Raw genomic sequence first — 19,155 nt, 5'->3', positions numbered from 1 at the left:
CGAGCTGTACATAACAGATCATTACAAACAGCGCATTCTTTCACACGGACAGGAAACCTTTTCAGCACGTGAAACAAAGGATTCTGAGTTGCTCCTTCACAATTACAATGCTGGCAATCAGCGATCTACAAGGCCTCACCACATCACCCGACCATCACAGTGCCGATGATGAGATCAGAAATGACGTTTCTAAAGTAATAGAAAGGTTCATTAGAAGAAGGGCTTAACCCATTGACGCCTGGTGCAACCTATATGTTGTTCTACCTTTGATGCCGGCACACTCTCTGTGTCTCATCAGCTTTTGCTATACATGTAGCAACATAACTATTTAGGTCTGCAGTCTCTCTCTAGAACCTGAAGAATCATTGGGGTTAGTCAATCTTTAACAATTTCATATACCTGGGCCAGACACACTACTCCACCTCAATCTGAAATCTAATCTCAAACAAGCCTACCACACTGCCACACTGGCCATATTCCCCACACACACACACACACACACACACACACACACACACACACACACACACACTTTATCCTACTATAAATGCGATTGGTCACAGACTAGGGATAACACACTGCAAGAGTTCACCAAGATGCGATCCAGACCCGATAGACTATACACATCATTTGTTTTTTATTCCAATTCATTTTGACATTTCATTTTGACATTTTATCAACATTAGTCAAGTGAAATGAGTTTGTTTTATAGACTATTTAACAACAGTGTCAGATCGGGAGTTTTGTGGGCGAGTACCAAAAATGGTCCCAGACAGCATAATCGGAGCAAATATCGTGCAGTGTGTACGAGCCATAATGAGGCCAACTCCTTTCACCTGGGCCAGGCTCTGCCAGTGGGCCTAATGAGGCCAACTCCTTTCACCTGTGCAATTTCCAGCCTCTGCCTCTGCCAATTGAGGCTCAACCAATCAGGCTCTGCCAGTGGGCCGAATTGATTACTAAGTACACTTTTCAGTTTGCAGTCTTCACACACAGGCACCCAGGCACATACACAAATCTCCATGTGAGACAACGGCTGACAGTTAAAACGGGTGCTATGACAACGTATATCATTAGGTTCCCAAGTTGCATCGTTCCCAAGTAGGCCGGTGGCCAACTGCGACGGGCACGTACAGGTCTAGTTTCTAGAATGTTCAAATGCAAACCGAGACCTGGTTGCAATTCATCCCAGAACATGTTTTCTAATGTCATGGCAATACAATTTTTTTTAGCAAAACACTTAACGTGACATGCTAATTACAGTATGTACTACAATTAAAAGTTATAAATTGGAGACACTGAGCCAGAAGTGGCTGAACTGAACATTGTTCCGTTGCCGCTGTCTAATCATTGTGCCATCATGACATCCATAACATTTCCTCAACAAAGAGTCATGCTATGCAGATGCTGGAAGGAATCTTCCGAGTCATGCACATGCTATGCAGATGCTAGAAAGAATCGTCCACAATTAGCAAGGACTGTATGAGAACGGAACACAACGCGTGTACTGTAGTGATTGAGCGATGAATCATGTTTGCTAGACATGATTGTATTCAATGTGGATTGTGTGTTCGCTGCTTCAATGTTGAAGAGTCAAGCAAGTCAACAAAACATGCCAAACACATTTGGGCTGGCGCCTATCAACAGAATAATCCCATGGGTCTTTCTTGGCTTGGGTAAAAAGGATGAGCCCCTCATGCACTCGTTCACTTCTCGGTCTGCAGACCATCTGGCATTTGACCCTTCTGCTGTTCAGACTGAGGAGTTGTGGTCTCCATTTGACATTTACCTCACTATCGGTCATTGATAATGTGCAAGAATAGAGGATTTGGTTGCCTATAGGACCTATAAAGAAACATTTTCTGATCCAGTAGGAAGGCATAAAATATTTAAGAAGAGCCTGTGTGCACTCGGAAAACGTTCACATGTCCATATCTCAGTTTCTCAGCTTCCCTGTCAGTGCCTATAGCATCCCTTGGGATCGGGAGGTTTGAGTAGCAAAACAACGCTGTCTTAGGTGTTATTTAAATGGTACCAATAATTGTAAATGTGTGCGTGTAACACTAGTGGCTCAGAGCCTCTGCCTGTTGACCAAATCCTAATACCTATTTACCTCAGCCAAGGGAGAATCCCCCTTTAGGCTAGTGGTTATGATGTTGGCTTTCCTCGCAGGATACCTCATGGGTTCGAATCCTGACCGTTACATGTGCTTTTGTCAAATGCAGTGGCACATTACAAAGAGCTAGGGCTTCAACTGTTAATTAATTTAATAAATTATTTAAAAAGAAAATCTGCACTGATTAAACATATTTGAAGTAAATTATTCAAGTCATCATTATTATTATTATTATTATTTATTATTTTGTTCCAGAGTGTGACGCGATGTGCAACCAAGTACAACTCAGACTAGTGGTTAAAGCTAAACAGACATGTTGGAACTAGCTCAATTACATATATGAGTATATGGATTGATGCATGGGTGACACTTGGAAGCAGCAGATCGAGGACTTTGCAGAGGAGTTAGCCACTGTGCACAGTTTGAGTATGATGCTTTCTGACTTGTGGCTGAAGTTCCAATGCCACCACTTATATTTCCCAGTGGAGGACGTACAGCAGTGAGCTAGTACAGGGTTCCATTTGTCTTCATCTCTTCTCCTGCTCATATCCCTGGACTCATGGCTTTGCTGCTGCTGCTGGGGTACAGTTAACGGACATTAGCCGCTAAGCAGCATCTGTCCACCCCGATAGCGCTTGTTCGATTCAAAGAGATAAATGAGACATGATACTATGTAGCTTCATGAAATTACTTTTTCCCCCCCTCTCACGATTACAATAAGAGGTTTGTTGCTGCATATTTGATGCCAGCACATCCAAATTGTTGTCTACAAGCCTGTTACACTGGATTAAAACAGGTCATAAACAAGACAGAACAGCGACGCTTGCATAATGGCTGGGTTGCAGCCTAAGTGTGTTTTGGTGTCTTAAGCAGCCCCTGGTGGACAAATAAATGCACACAGAATGATTCAGCAATACTAATGTGTGTGTGAGTGCCTGCATGCGTGCCTGCGTACAGTATATGTGTGTAATAAAAAAAGTGTTTTGTTTTTGCGATGTGACTCGGCAGTGGCCGATGCTCAGGAAGCGAGACAAGATGATGACAGTGTAGTACTTCTCAAGAAAACACAGTACCACCATAAAGACCGCTTTGAAAACATATGTCACCTTCTCTGTTGTTTCGCAGTTTATTTGAAATCTGTGTTTATTTTAAAGTCTGAAACAGACATTTAACCGACTGTGCACGTACAGTATGAGCCGTTCAGATTAGATTCAAAAGTCTTTGTTTTTAACTCCAACTTTTGTGGGGATTCATCGTGAATTGGGTGGTACAGTAGCTTGCTTCCAAATTCCAATATCGATTTTAATATATATATTTATAATATTTATAATATTTTATATTGGACAGCCCTATATTATGTACGTAGGGAGACAGGCAGACAAACAACCAGGCAGCCTCATCACAATAATGTTATGCTCACGCCTTGTACGACTCAACTAAAACAAACACATAGCCTACTGTAAATCGAGGACACGTGTCATATGCCAGGTATGTGATGAAAAGCCAGATTCCATCTTTTCTCAACATCCCGGATTCAACATCATGTGTGTATATAAATATGACTAATCCGGGAATACGGTAGAAATACCTAACGATTCAACAAAGGTCTGTGGCTGTTGGAGACGGTTGTTAAATGACATGTGGTCATGTGGGCGGGTAGGGGGGGACCAATGGCGCCTTTTGCTTTAAGTATAAGCCTCGTCACAAACACCCTGGCTGCTGCTGCCTGCGACACAAAGAAAAACAATGAATCTGGAGGTGGTATAGTCCCTCGATAGCCCAGCGGCCCCTCCCTGATGACACTTTCTATTGTGGCCTGCCTCCTTCTCTCCGCACTCTCCTCCCCCCACGGCCCCTAACCCTCCACCTTTGTTTGCTTCCTTCTAGCTCCTGGGTCCACAGAGAGTTAGCAGCAGGGTTTTTGTTTCTTCTGTAGGAGTAGTTCTTTCAAATTGCTCTCCGTGTGTATAGCTCCAATAAATTACAAGGCTCTCCTCCCTGACGTTGTGAAAGAAAAGCAGGCCAAGCATGAACGCATAATGAGAAGCATCCACTCCACGGTGTGGAGAGAGCGTCACATTCGGCTCCTAGTATATAGGATACGTTTTGTTGAGAAAAATGCACACTGTAATTGCTTGGTGCTGTTCTTATCAGCATTAAGTGCATAGGCAACAACATGCTCACAAAGAATATTTAAAATAAATCTCAAACGGGGAAAAAGCAGCAGAGAATGCTATTATATCGTTAGAATAATAACAGTATTGCCCTTATGGATGCTTGTTTCAACAATATCCGTACCTTTTCTGAGGCTGATTTGTGCCGCTTATACTAGTGTATACTGAATGGGAGGCAGCCAGCCACTCCCTTCAAGACATCCATGACATCATCCTTCCTAAGCACCTGCTACCAGCCAAGCATAAAAAACAGCCAGGTTTACTTCAATCGGAGCTAATTAGGGTGTGCCAGAGTGATCTTCTCATGGAGAGTAGCAGCAGAACTTTTGGCCCATTCAGCCTCTCACATTAGTGTGCAGGCTAAGTTCCACACACTAATTGGATGGTAGCTGACACATGACTTTGATCAAAGGTCCACAACCACATCGCTCTCTTCCTATCGCTGTCAGAAGAACAGCTCTCAGATTCATGGCGATGACACCGTAAAGAGGCTCCAGGAGAGAGGCTGTCAGTATCACAAATCTGCATGCTTAAAGACCACTTAAAGTAAACCCCAGCAACTTGTCTTGTGGGGGGGGGGGTTCGCAGAAAATAGAAGCGTCATAAGCTTGTAGATCGGCCATTTTTGATGCAGAGACAAAAAACAGATAATACACTAGGCCCTGAGGGTCTATGTGGAGTACATCAATCACCTGAGTGCTGTTTTCAGGGGTCAGTGTCAACAGACGTTGGTCTGACTCACCCCATTATTACTAACCCTATCCCTAACCGCATGCGGACTAATGCACCATCGGAATTACAAGCAGATCCCATACGTTCCCTTTAATTGTCCACACACACACACACACACACACACACACACACACACACACACTCTCCAGGAATGGATCACCATGTAGGCCATCTACATGCCATATTTGCCATCAGTGACAATATCACTCCAAACCTTGTTCACGGTAATTGCGACTGCAGATCGCATTTACTATGGAATGATCGTGCATTTCCCGTCAGTGTGTTGGTTGGTCACCCCAGGCAAGTCCCCATGTTGTGCCCAGGTCTCGTGACATCATCAAGGATGAGATGTGGAGACCCTGATGTCATAGTAAATGTGACCTGCTGTCACAGTTAAGCCCATTTATGGAGATCCCTGATGTCATCAATATTGGCCAGCAACTCTACATCTGACCTCAAACCTCAAACCCTTAAATCTCATATGGATATATGTCAGAACCTGACATTCCATATGTTGATCCTTCCCCCATCCATCCTTCCTCTTCAATGTTTCTCTTTTGACTTATACCTGTCCATTCAAATTTCAAACTCTAGACGGGCCTGCCCCAAAGTTATTAGTGCAGCCGCGCCCAGCAGCCGGCGAAAACTAGAGTTCTCACCAGGCCCGAGAATTAAGGCCCGGCCCTACCTGGGCCCTGTACACTCAAGAGAATGTCCCCGCTACCAACCTTAGATCTCCATATACTGTATGGAGCTGACCTGTTCTGACATTCCATATGTTGATCTGACCTCATCAAACACTGTACATTCCAATCATTGGAACTATCATTCCAATCTGCAAAGTAAGTTAAAGGCTGTATCACCTCAATATTAATTAATTTAGGCCGCCTACGGCGCCTAGCAATGTTTTATTGGAGAGTGCTACATAATGAAATTATTGCCTGGCGGCAATATTCATTTCTTCGAGCTTTGTGAAATTATAATTTGCCGTCAAATACTGTTCCCCGTTAATATGTTTTCCTTTGTAGTCGAATTTAGTAAATGCCGTTTGCTCATTTCTCTGCTCACAGCTACTTGTAAAGAACTTCAGGTGAACAGGTTCTGTATGTCACAACATGTGTGGCATTGTGAAATGAGACTGAACCAATCTGATTCTGGCTATTATGAAGTATAGCTATTGCATTATGGCACAGTATATTAGAAGCAAGACTGCAGAACATTGAATAGAAATAAATCACAAGCTTGAAGCTCAGGAAAATGGTTTCCACTTTGTGCATGTTGTAAACAACACAGCCTGATACATACTGTAACGCGAGTATCTTAAAGAAAACACGTTATTCAAAACATCCATTGGTATGGCTTGAAAACATGGCCAAGCGACAGAGATGCTTGCAAGGACGCACACAGACAGCTGTGCCAATATTGGAAGTAAACTACAGTACTGTAAGGAATACTGCACATATTGCCATGCTCCCATCTCCCAGAAGACACAACTGTTGTTCTGTACACACAGACAGCTGGCTGCAGCTTGGCACCTGAGGAAGGCATCCAATCAGTGGCCGAGGATCAAATCCCTATGCAGGATGAGCTAACTGCAATTGCTGGGCATTACGTCACTGAGCTGAAAACACACGGCCACGTCTGTTGTAGTACCAACACAAACACCTTTTTTCTTGTTTTCTTGTTTGTTTTTGTTGCTCTGGGAGGCACGCTGTATAGGCAGGGTAGAGACTGTAGTAGATAGATAGCCAGCAGCATCCTGAACACTATCTCTATTCGGGGCATGTCATAATCCGAATATTCCACTAAAATAGGCTAACATTTGCCAAAAGTACCTGTTCTAAAAGCTTGCAGAACAGCTATTTTCGGTTTAGGGATTTGTTATAGAGGGTAACAATGTAGTATGTTATGTTTTAGTGGTCAAGTATTGCCATCTCTGTAATTTGCCACAGGGGGTTCAGATTGGTCACAAAGCAACACTTCAGTATTCTTATTTTATTTTATTGTTTTCATTCTCATTTATTTAACCACTTAACATGTATACTTCAGTGACCGGGGTCCCCCAGGGGTCTGTACTCATTTCTTTGGCCTTTTTCCCTTTGAGTATGCTGAAAATGTTAAGCTCACAACGCAATACATTGGCTATTTCTGTCTGATGTTAGCCTATTTTCACAGAATGTTGGCCTACTATGACTTGCCCAGAATAGGGACGCTAAGGTTCATGTGGGTAACCAGGGTAAAACCACACTGAGATTTCAATCTCTTTTTCTAGAGGGCCAAGAAGGCAGCATATATATTTTTACATGTGAAAACATTCAAAACAAGAATAAAAAATGAAAACAAAATATATTAAAAAACATCAGCACTCCTTGGCCAAGCAGGAGTCCAGTTTGTTCATTAAAACAATCAATTCCAATTAGCAAACACCAAAAATATTGTTTGGTGTTTAGAGATTCCAAGTGAATGTGGCACAGCATAGCTGAAAGAAAGTTTCCCAAATGCTGTTCTCACAGCAGTGGGAACATGATATGACATCATCATGAGTCATAGGATATCAAATGGAACACAACCACCCTGAAGACTAATCATTGTGTATATTCCTGCACTATACCTGCATCGAGTGATCTTGGTACATAGAAGTTGATCTATTGAAGATCCTGACCTTCAAAGTACATAATTTTTGTTTTGATTGTATTGCTGTATTGTTGTATTGTTCTTTCTGCTTTGGCATTGTAAAGTATGTTTTCTCATGCCAATAAAGCCCTTTGAATTGAATTGAATTGAGTCATGAACTCAACTCTTTCAAACTGGTACAGAATAGATTACATACTGATATTCCAAACATAAAGAGGCACACACAGACAAATGAAGCACACTGCATTAATGCTCTGGTGTGTTGTTGTGACATCACACTATGCTGCCATAAAGTCCCATCAGCATGAACTCTAATGGGAGAAAGCAGCCATAAGAAATACATACACTGGACAAAATGACCGCAACGTCGACATACCGTGATGATTTATTCATGGTCTGCCAGGTGCAGGCTTTACAGGGGTCCCAGCAGACATCAGGCTCCCCTGGCCAACAACACAATCTTGTGCCATCTACTTTCTCTTAGAACTGACCTCTCAGACGCTGTGTCTGAGAGGTTACACTGATGTGTAAAAATGTAAGAAAAAGTCACTTCAGTGGTCTTTTAAGATCCCATTTGGTAATGAGCGTTCTTGGAATACCGATTAGGAGGAGGTGACGACAGTCAATTCATCTGCTCTGTAAACTCTAGAGTGCCGGAGGAAAACAGAAGACAGGCACTAATGGCTGCATCATCTTCCATTTATTGAGGGAAATTAATGGGAGACAATAATTGATCAGTTAGCGTTGGTATTCTGTTTGTTTTGATGCAACGGCATGGTTTAGAAGAGTGGGAGCTGTGCACACTGCTTTTACCATGAACCGTTATCAAGGTTGTAAGAGTGTAAATAAATCAATTAAGTGCTACAAACTTAGTAGCTAGGATACCAGGTAAAAAAACATCAAACCTGAGCATCTGTCTAAACAAGATGCTACAGTATCTCAATAACGATTGCATCTCTGTGCATGATGTCCATCTAAACAAGACTACAATACAAAGATGTCAATGTAACAGACACCTCACCTGCTGTATAATGACATGCCCAAACACCCCCCATACAAAAAATACAAAAACACCACACAGCTATGGTTATTCACCAGGAGCACCTCCCAGGCAAAAATAGTCAAGATAGCATGACCCTCGTTTTTTGCAATACACAGCAATGTGTGTCCCTGGCTGGGTCTTACTCTGTGTCTGCGCACGCGCACACACACACACACACACACACACACACACACACACACACACACACACACACACACACACACACACACACACACACTTCAGACGGGTCTGATTTTTTCAATGGGTGCTGTCCTGAGTCTGTCGCAAAATATACAATATACTAATATATTTTGACAATGGATCAGTATTTTGCCACCATTTTAACCAAATTCAATTTGACGTTATTTCCCACATAATACTGTGAATCCATGGACTTTGTCTTCTGAGCAGTGGCAGTGCTGCTCATTCAGACAAAAAAAGAAGATCCACAACACACACGTTGCCAGAGGCAGTCGTCCAACTCATCCAAGGATGATGCTCTCTTCCCGGACTGTTGGTCTCTCGCTACATCACTAAGCCGAGACTGCAGGCTACAACTACAGATGGTGAAACAGCGTTTAGCATGAAGGTGATGAGATAAATAAAAATACACAGTATGGTGCGGGGGCGTTGACGCATCTGTCTAGACGGCCACCTTTACACAACATTTTAAAAACTCACTTCCCACGACAATGTGTCGGAAAATGGGAAACAAAACGGATGTGTTTTTTTTTATCTTGAAATCAAAATGTAGAAGACGGAATATTAGCATCTTCAAATAAGATCTATAGCTAAAGCAATCAGTTGCTGTGCTACGGCAGCAGGCCCACGGGCTGTCATCATGCTGGAATTCCTCTGCAGCACATAATATAGGCAGATATCATCAGCTTCAGCACCAACCCTTTTCTTGGCAACCTGACAAGCAGAACTTTTCACTGCAACGAGTCACCAGGCGGGGCAGCATTTCTCAGTAATGTTGATGGATGAGGATGTGGGAGGTTTCTGCCAGTCGTCTCTGTGGGAGAGCATCACAGCAGACGACCAAACCAAACTAGAGACGAGCCTCACAGCAGACAACCAGACCAAGCTAGAGATGAGCCTCACAGCCAGTGTTGCCATGTCCGCTTATTATGAACGACTTTGAGCTTGTTCTTCTGTAAAGTTGTAAAATAGCGGTAGTTGTGGGTTGCAGTTTTTTGGGCTCGTTTGTAAAGTGTAGTTGCTTATTTGGGCTTGCTTCATGATGCTGTTTTACTTTGAACCAGTGGTTCTAAAACATATTCAAGGCAAGATTAATATGTATTTGTCTGCAGAAACCCATCTGAAACGATGTTGTGCCACGGAACCCCATACAAGATTTGTGTTGTTAACAATGTTTCAACATTTATTTATTTTTGTTCCCTCGCAAAAACTGACAACACTGCTCACAGCAGGCAATCAGAACCAAACTTGAGATGAGCCTCACAGCAAACAACCAAAAATAGTAGAGTAGAACGAGAACATCACACACTGTTCAGGGAACACTGTGTGCGTTAGTGCGTTCATGCACAACCTTGGTCACAGCAGACAACCCACAATCCAATCAAACTTATTGGCCTTGAGTCAAGGTCAAAACCACTCTGTGGGGCGCCCGCTGGCCAAGTGGTCCAGGCGCATGCCACATATAGGCTTTGGCCTGACAGCGCGTTGCGTGTTCGAGTCCCAATCATGACGACCTTTGCTGCATGTCTCTCCCCTTCTCTCTCTCCCTCTTTCCTGTCCATATTTACTTAATACTATCAATAAAGGCAGAAAAGCAAAAAAACTCAATCCTAAAAAGAAAAGAACACTCCAGTAAACTCAGATCAAACGATTAACCCATTCCGGGGCGGGAACCCCTTTTGGTGTTTTAACTAAGCATTATGTTATATTTTAGCTATTGAAAAATAGCAGATCAGGTCTGCTATTTTTGAAAAATTGTGAAAATGCGGCACAAATCTTTGAATAGTATTCTTTCAGAAGACATCAGGCCTAAATGGGTTAACTGCACATTGCAAACATGATGTGAAATATTCAGACTCTCCTTCGCTTGAATTGATAGCAGTGAGTCTACAACATTTACAATGTAGGTATTTAGCAGACATTGATATGCAGAGCAACTTGACACTACTACCTCTTGGTAATTATCTTACACATAATAATGAGTGTCATGCCGAAACATACAAAGATTACACTAAATTCTACTGGATGTCTTCTGTAATTAATATGAATGTTCAGGAAGGAACATGACATGCAGGCCCTCTCAATTGCCCAATATCTACGAAGACCATTCTGCACTGATGGAGGAGTGAAAAAAAGCTTAATTCAGAGAGCAGGGAGGTGGGCAGTGGGGTGCTGCTTTTCAGCACAACAAACCCAAGTCTCTTTCTCTATGTTTTTTTCATGTCCAGTTCACTATGGGGCGCCTTCAGGGCTTACACAATGCAAATCACTCTGGATGCCTATTCATGGATTGATTAATATGCAAAGACAGCCCATCCTCATCTAACAGTCAGCAGTGGGAAATTATAAACGTACTGCTGCTAGCAGAGTCCTTCAGAAGTGTTATCCATATTGGTTCATCAATAGCTTTAGGTTAACTGTAGGAACTTTAAAGTGCAATATGAAATTGCATTAATTTACTGTATGTATAATGTAATCGTTTCATTATTTTCCAAAGTTTTGTCATTTTTAAATGGCTAATATATGTAAAGCTGAAACTCACTTTGCATTTAAAGGGTAATTTCATGGATCTGTTTTCTTGGCTAAGTCCTGGACCATCTACCATGATTTTGTTTTTGTTGATAAACTTACTGGCACTTACTTGGACCTTGTGAGTCGCTCTGGATCAGATAGCATCTGCAAAATTGTAATCTGGCAATAATATGGCAGTAGCTAACATTAACACGGAGATGCGTGATAAATGCACATAATGTGCCACTGTGCTGCTCAAAACAAGGACGTACTGTCCCACAAGAAAGCTACTCAAAAGAAGCATCCAATGAATAGTTCAAACATAAAACATGATGCATCATTTCCAGAAATCTGCACTTTCACAAAATGAGTGCTGAACTATGTGCATCTCTTTTATAAAGTCTGTAAGAAACTGCATTTCACACCCTCTTATCCCTTTACAATTATGTGCGTTACACAAAAGATTAGATATCCTTTAATTCATGCTAATTTTAAGTAGACTGGAATAAATGGTTTATTACCTATACTCTGGCTGAGAGATGCTTTTTATGACTTATGGGGAAGCTATCTAGAATCAGAGTTATAGCCTACAATTTACAATGTAGGCACATAGCAGGGGACTCTCTTATTCAGAGTGAATTCAAAAGTTCAAGATCGAAATTAGTGGCATGCCCTGATTCCTAAAGCAAACAGATCATCTTCCAAAAATCAGTTGGTGCTGGTATTATGTTTGTTTTGAGACTTAAATAGTCACAACTGACAACCGTGCACTCCACATAGTTGTACGCACTGCTTTTACCATGAACCATTGTCAATCGGTAGTAAGTAAGTACTACAAAGTAACTAGGATACCAGGTAAACATCAAACCTAAGCTGTCTAAACAACATGCAATCTCAATGAAATTCTTAGCATCTGTGTCCAGCATGTCCATCCAAACAACATACATATGAACATGTAAACCGACATCTGCATAGTAGCATCTATATGAAAATAAGGCAACAAGGAGTGATACAAGGAATGAGGAGTGCTAGGGGTTGAACTAGACTAGAGTCTGAAGAGGTTTTCAGACTGCGGTGGAAAATGGGGAGTGAGTCTGCAGTTCTCTGACTGAGGGGGGAGGTCATTAGTACAGCTTGGGACGGTTGGAACCCAGGAGGGAGAAGATGCTAGAACCAGAGTTGTGTGTGTTGCCTACAGAATAGTTAGCCAATCCCATGCACGGATGGAGTTTCTCTTGATAGAGGTTGCCTAAAAATCATATACAGTCGTTGATTATTACATTTACATGCACAAAATGATCCAGTTGTCATCCTTACATTGATATTAAGAGGAATGAGCAAAAGAGGACTTTGTTAACATGCACGTTTGCTTACAATCTTTCATAGAATGTACATCTCCCCCTCTCCATGAGAAGAAATGGCAATTAGCTCCGACGCACCTGTCCCTGTAGGTGTGCATGAGGACTTTTCTCTACAAAAACTGTTTCACACCTGCCATAAACTCCAACAAATGGGAGACTGTAAATAGCCACTGTGTATTTCATAAAATATCTGTCAGAGTGAAATTTGACTGATATGAGGTGAGTGTGGCCCCCACACTCACCTCAATCAATGTTCCACCACTCATGCATCAAGGGTAGTGTACTGTAAAGAAATACAGTTAGTATTTTGTCGCAATCCCGCCCCCTCGAGAGACCCGGAAAAGATATTCCCCGTTCATTTTCCTCATAGACTTTTCAAAAAGTATTTATTTAAAGACGTTTACGCCGCGGACAAAGCCAACTGGAGTTGTGACAAATCATGACAATAAACACAATAATTAGAAAGAAAAAGAAAAGGGCAGGATACAACACTTTTTGTTTTGTTTTTCTTCTTACGAATTATTTGATCGGCCCAAAACATTGTGTTTATTGTCATGATTTGTCACAACTCCAGTTGGCTTTGTCCGCGGCGTAAACGTCTTTAAATAAATACTTTTTGAAAAGTCTATGAGGAAAATGAACGGGGAATTATTTGCCGGGTCTCTCGTCGTCAGTAAAGGGGGCAGGACTGCGACGCTCTATTACTCAGTGGATCTGCACAGTTGGCAGTAATGGCTTCCAGCATGACAAAGTTACATGAAAAGAGTTGGGCAGAAGATTAGTACAGGGAAAGTTGAAGATGTGGCTGTGATTAACATTTCATTATAGGGACCAAAAATTAAAGACAGGCCAGTCACTAATGGGGAAAAACTAAACCCTGCTATTATGACTCATTAGGACATCATTCACTGATGTAGGAATTTGCCATCACTACTAGAGGAAGAGAAGAGTAACTAAGCAGTTATGTGCTGCATTGAGAAGAGGAATTCCACTGTAATTTGGGTTAATAGTACATTTGCATATGGGGGCACCAGTGGGAAGCTGAATAGCAGCCATGATGAAGTAGGCTATAATGCAAAATGTCTACATATGTCACTTTGAATCCTGGATCTTCACCCTGCTAGAAAGCCAAGATCTGAAGAGCAGACCTACTTCTTTTCAGGCAACAAACTAAAAAAGCCTTATAATTTTCCCTTGTTAAACTGGCTTTTACAGTTTCCCCTCATTCAAAAATAGGCCATATTATTTTCATAGTGGCTTTGAACTCGCCACAGAAGTCAAAGTCCCACATGTTAGCCATTTTGGAATTGTTTATTTTCTTTGCCCCAAAATGTTGACTAATCTTAAACTGCCTTCTTCCCAGAGTCAGCGCCACACTCAATGAGCATAAACAAGTTTCTAGACAAGACACTTAAGTTATCCTTTCCTCTCTGCATGCAGAACAGAGCCTGGAGGAAAGCCAAGACTCGGGCATTCTCTGCTCCTGGAGAAGGTCTTAAATTTGATAAGAATGTGCAGCATGGCACAGCACATTTGCCAAGCTGTCAACACGACTAAGGGGACAGACGGGACATGACAGAGGAGAAGAGCAGTGCTCTAACATTAACATGTCACCACCACTCAACGGCACAAACATCTCTGCATCGCTAACTCAAGTCCCAAACCAAACATGTCTCCCAATAAAGTATTCAAACATTAACAGCAGTCAGATGTAGACCTTTTATAGACATTCAAGTAGCTCACAAATTATTGCCCCCACCCAAAGCCTGCGAATTATGAGGGGGCAAAAGGTGAGTGTCAAATTTTCCCTCTTCCCTCACTGGAGCCAGAGAGAGGAATGTAGCTTCCACTGAAGTCTTCTCCACCCCCTGTGTTCTATAGACGGATGGCGACATGTGCAGCAGATCTCATCTCTCCCAACAACACTGGAAATATAGCCCAGACTGTTCCAACACTGTTGCTTCAGCCTCTCACCGTGGAGGGCCAGACAAAGCCACCTTGAATGTAGTTGCGCAAAAAGAACATTGAATTTTATCCAGCCAATTATTCATCCCTTAGTTTGGGAGGTGGCCATGCCTTACTATTCCAGTTGTTTGTCACTGGCCTTGGAATTTAATTATTACTCAGCTGGAACCAGAACTGGAAATCAATACCTGTAATTAAATGGCTGGGGTTTCAAGCAGTGCATTACTGCCATTAACTGTTTAATAAACCTCTGGGCCTATCAAATAATGTGATCGCTTTCTGCAAAGTTGTCCAATTCGGTTCTGTTTCTTATTCATGTCCATTTCTCTTCTGACCTTAAGTGTACTGTAGGCCTACAGCTGATAGTGGAGTCTTAACTCTTAACAACTGAATCCAGATTTATCTGAACACCATCTCCCAACATCCCCACCCTACCACCAGCATATGACCCACCTTTACTGTAGCCTAAATTATCATACAGATTAATAGTAACAATAGGTAAATGCTAAATAGAGGGGAATGATTGTCTAAAGCTATAGGCTTATACTTGAACGACAAAGTGATATAGCGTAACATGAAAAGTCACAGTGAAATTCCTTTTTGTAAATGCGCACTTTCTACGGATGTGTCAGGTACAGTATCCAGTAGCCTGAGTGTCTGCATGCTGTGACAGAGAGGAGGGAGAGAGAGAGAGAGAGGCGACGAGAGGAAGGCGAAGGGGGAGGGAAGAAAAAGAGAAGGGTCCCCTCCCGCCCTGAGTCCATGAAGCTCTGTGACTGGGTCCTATTGTTTACCACGGAATAGATAATGAGGACTCAGTGAATCTTAAACGATATAGGACCAGGGCTAGGCTATACGCTCCCTCCTATACAGCAGAATTATGATGACATTGAATCCCCCTCGTCTTCAGAAAATCAATAGACTATTTATTTTTCCGGAAGCGTGGTGCATTAACAACATGCTATATAATATGGCACTGCCTCGAATAGAGAGGTCCATCGCACAGAGCATGTCTAAAGTAGTCATCTGAATGCACACACAAGCACTGTACCTCTTTTCATTCCTAATATGAAAATAGTCCCAGTCAGAATTATAGCATATAGACCAGCTTTAATGAAGAGTGTAAACAATTAAAGAAATGTGTTACATAATGAAAGAAAATCCACCATTTGCTGAATGAATTTCGCAGACTGTTGTGTACACAGGACTGAAACAAAGCATCCCCCCCAAAGGCTATACACTCCATGGCTCCAGGCTCATTTCAGCCCTATAGCCTAGTCAGTGCGTCACTGAAGGTTACTTCGCCATCTATTGGATGATCATTCAAATAAAAAGACGTGCAACCAAAAAACTAAAAGGAGGGAAAAACTAAAACAAGATATCCATCCTGGAGATGGGAGTTTTAAAAAAACGTCTTTTCATACTTAAACGACCCCTGATTAAGGGCACAGCCAAAAACAGTGGACATAATTTACTGTCACAACGGGCAACATCATTCCCTGCATCACAGCATCCATCTTCTGAGAGCCAGTACACTAAACTCTACTACCATACAAGCTTGTGAATGATGAAAAAGTGGCATATGCTGTGGTGGCCAGCATTATCGAGTGGAATTGGTCATATAATGTAACCTATAGCTGCTCTCGAACTCGAGGCAAACAGAGTTTACCGGATCTCATCCCGTTATTTGCGCGCAAGCTATTCCAAACGCATGGATGATAGAAAGCGGCGGTTCAATCTAATAGTAATAGCAGGGGAAAGTAACGGAAAGCCTCTTCATGTTAACTCTCACTTCTGTTCTGAATGAAACTTTGTTTCATAGCAGTGTTTGGATATTCCAGGACACCATACAGCTCCGATCCCTCCGGCCCCACTCGTGTCACAGTGATGCCGCCACCGACCCACCGTGGGACGGTGGGACCCGAGGCAGTAAAGGATGCTGCTGCACAATGTTGTTTTTTTAACGGAGGGAGCCACCGAAATAGCCGGTCCTTAATATCCTCTCAGTATGTTTTGTGAAAGTCATACAATAAAATACTTCATGCAGTAGCCTACTGAAAACCCTTACCTGCATAGCCAACGAAGAGCAGCGCTGCCCAGATGAGATCCCTTGTTTGCAGCATTGCAATCTTATCTCTCACACAATCACAAAAGATTATTCTCCTTGAAGGACGGACGGACTGCAGGCTTTCTGTACGTTATTCAACGGAGGATGGATGATAATAAATGTGCCTCGTTGTTCCAATTAAATATTCGGGTACCAGCGAGCGGATAAATGTGGTCCTCCTCGTCTCTCGACCCCGTGTACGCACGCGAAGCAGGCAGGCAGCACAATGAGTGACAAGAAGCAGCAGCCGTAGCGAGCAAGCGCGCGCGCACAGTCACAGACACACACACGCACACGCACACAACGGATTACTCCGCCCGCTCGAGTCACTTCCACGCACGCACGCGCGCACACACAGGGATGGTGATGGGGGGTTGGTGGATACAGAGACAGACCTATGTCAAGGCAAGCGCGCGTAAATAAGGATAGAGACCTATAGCGCGCGCACCCGTCAAGTCAAACGAGCGTGAGAATGTAACTTCCGGTCGGAGGCTTGAAAAATAAAAATCTCTTTGGATAAATAATAGTCCTATTCGTAGAAATGTCCCTGGGCTAAAAGTTTATTTTTATTATTATATTTTTTTACTTTAAGGCCTAAGTAAAAGTATCAATAAGCTGTAGTGTAGAAATACTCACTGTCACTCAAGTTAAAGTCCAGCAATTAATAATTAATTATTTTAGCCTACTAAGTAAAAGTATAAAAGTATTGGTTTCAAAGCATTGTAGGCTATAGTAACAGTAGCCTATTTGCATCTGAGATGAAAGTAAAAGAGGCTATTACAAATAGGAAATAACCAATTAAAGTAAAAAATCCTCAAAATTGTACTTAAGTCCATGCAGTATTTGTACTTATTTACTTTCCACCACTGGCCACACTGTCTGCACAAGATGGTTTCAGCAGCAGTGTTTTATGTAGCCTAGGAGTGACGCACCTGTCCCTGATATCTGTGATTAATACAAACACCTGCGTTAAATTATCCTAGAAGGCTCTGGCTAAACTTGACTATAGTAACTTAATACCCATTACATTTCAACATAAAAAATAAACAACCACACTCAGTGACAGTGTCTCACTCTCAAGTCTTTTGACAACTCCCGCTATGGCATTTCATTTTAGCTCTTGACTTTGTCTTGTATTTATTTCAACATGCAGTTCACACAGTGAGCAACTGAGCACGCACACTCAAGCACAAAACACACACTTGGTGACTTGGGGCTAGGCTAGCCAGCCCAGTCCGGCTATCCAATATCCATAAATTAACCTGAACTTATAATAATAGGTTGACTAACCTCTTTTGAAGTCTTGTTAGTTGTTACCAGGCTGCAGCAAACGCTTCGATTATCTTGGACTCGGCTGGACTGGGGCAGGGCGGCAGGCATAGGCTAACGAATCCAATGGCGAGTTAATTGGCGCGCTCAATTGCAATGTGGGTCAGGGTCAGTCCATTCAGTCAAAGTTTTCATGAGTTTGGCTATCAGAGCTCTGAACTTAATGACCCGACTGCCAGGTCAACTGTCTTAAAACCTAGAGCACGCGCTCATCACCAGTGTGTTGCCTTCCAGGCTAGTGTTGGTGCAGGCTTTATTTTCTGTAGTATTAATGTGTGCCTATTAAGCGACCCTAGTTAATGTGACCCAAGCCTGCTTGATTGTACCTGATTGATTGTCACTTGTGCTGCATTGAGGGGTAACAGTACAATGAGACTCCATGTGAGTGAGGGAGAGCAGGCAGAACAATGTTTGCTGTGAAGAGAGAGGTTAGTTGTGCTGTTTGAGACTACAGAAAGAGCATTGTTTGTAAGTTTAATGTTTATTTCCATTTAATGCAAGGAATGTAACACATATTTGGATTTAGACAGGATTGTTATGATTTTGGTTTGATTATTTAAATTTAAATGTTTAACTGCTTTTTGATGACTTACATGCTGTAGATTTTTGTAGCAGTTTGATAGACTATTTGCAAAGGTCTGTATTATTTCATGTGACTCTTAACAGTCAATTGTATTTGTACATTTTACTGTGTTACAGTTTCACTCCTGACAAAGATCAGTAAAAAGGGAGCAAGACACCTCATTCCTGAGTTTGGCTGGCTGCCTAATTGTCGTTACAACAACTCAGTGGGGGCAGTACAACCAGCTAGAAGAAGACCACTGACTAGGATAATATCATGAAGAATCACCTTCATGGATGAACGAGTGACACACACGCAGTCTGTAGTCTTGTTTGAGTTGAAACTAAAAGGATATGCTCGCACTAAACTACGCCTTCAAAATAAAACCACACACTTTTCACAAGAACAGCTAAGGCCGGCG

The 19,155-nt window shown here is 42.2% G+C and overlaps 1 protein-coding gene across 2 annotated transcripts in view; it reads right to left on the bottom strand.

Moving 5' to 3' along the window:
* Positions 1–17,050, bottom strand: part of ncam1a (neural cell adhesion molecule 1a) — a 323,979-nt gene extending 306,929 nt beyond the window's left edge. For both annotated transcript variants that reach the window (XM_083778965.1, XM_083778966.1), the window contains exon 1: positions 16,805–17,050. In XM_083778965.1, the coding sequence (XP_083635091.1) occupies positions 16,805–16,859 (55 nt within the window). In that variant the 5' untranslated portion in view covers positions 16,860–17,050. The remainder of the gene's footprint in view (positions 1–16,804) is intronic.
* Positions 17,051–19,155: the final 2,105 nt, after the last annotated feature.

The sequence above is a fragment of the Protomyctophum parallelum genome, assembly GCF_964188405.1.
Source record: "Protomyctophum parallelum genome assembly, chromosome: 1".
Taxonomy (NCBI): domain Eukaryota; kingdom Metazoa; phylum Chordata; class Actinopteri; order Myctophiformes; family Myctophidae; genus Protomyctophum; species Protomyctophum parallelum.
This window is presented reverse-complemented; position numbering and strand designations above follow the sequence as displayed.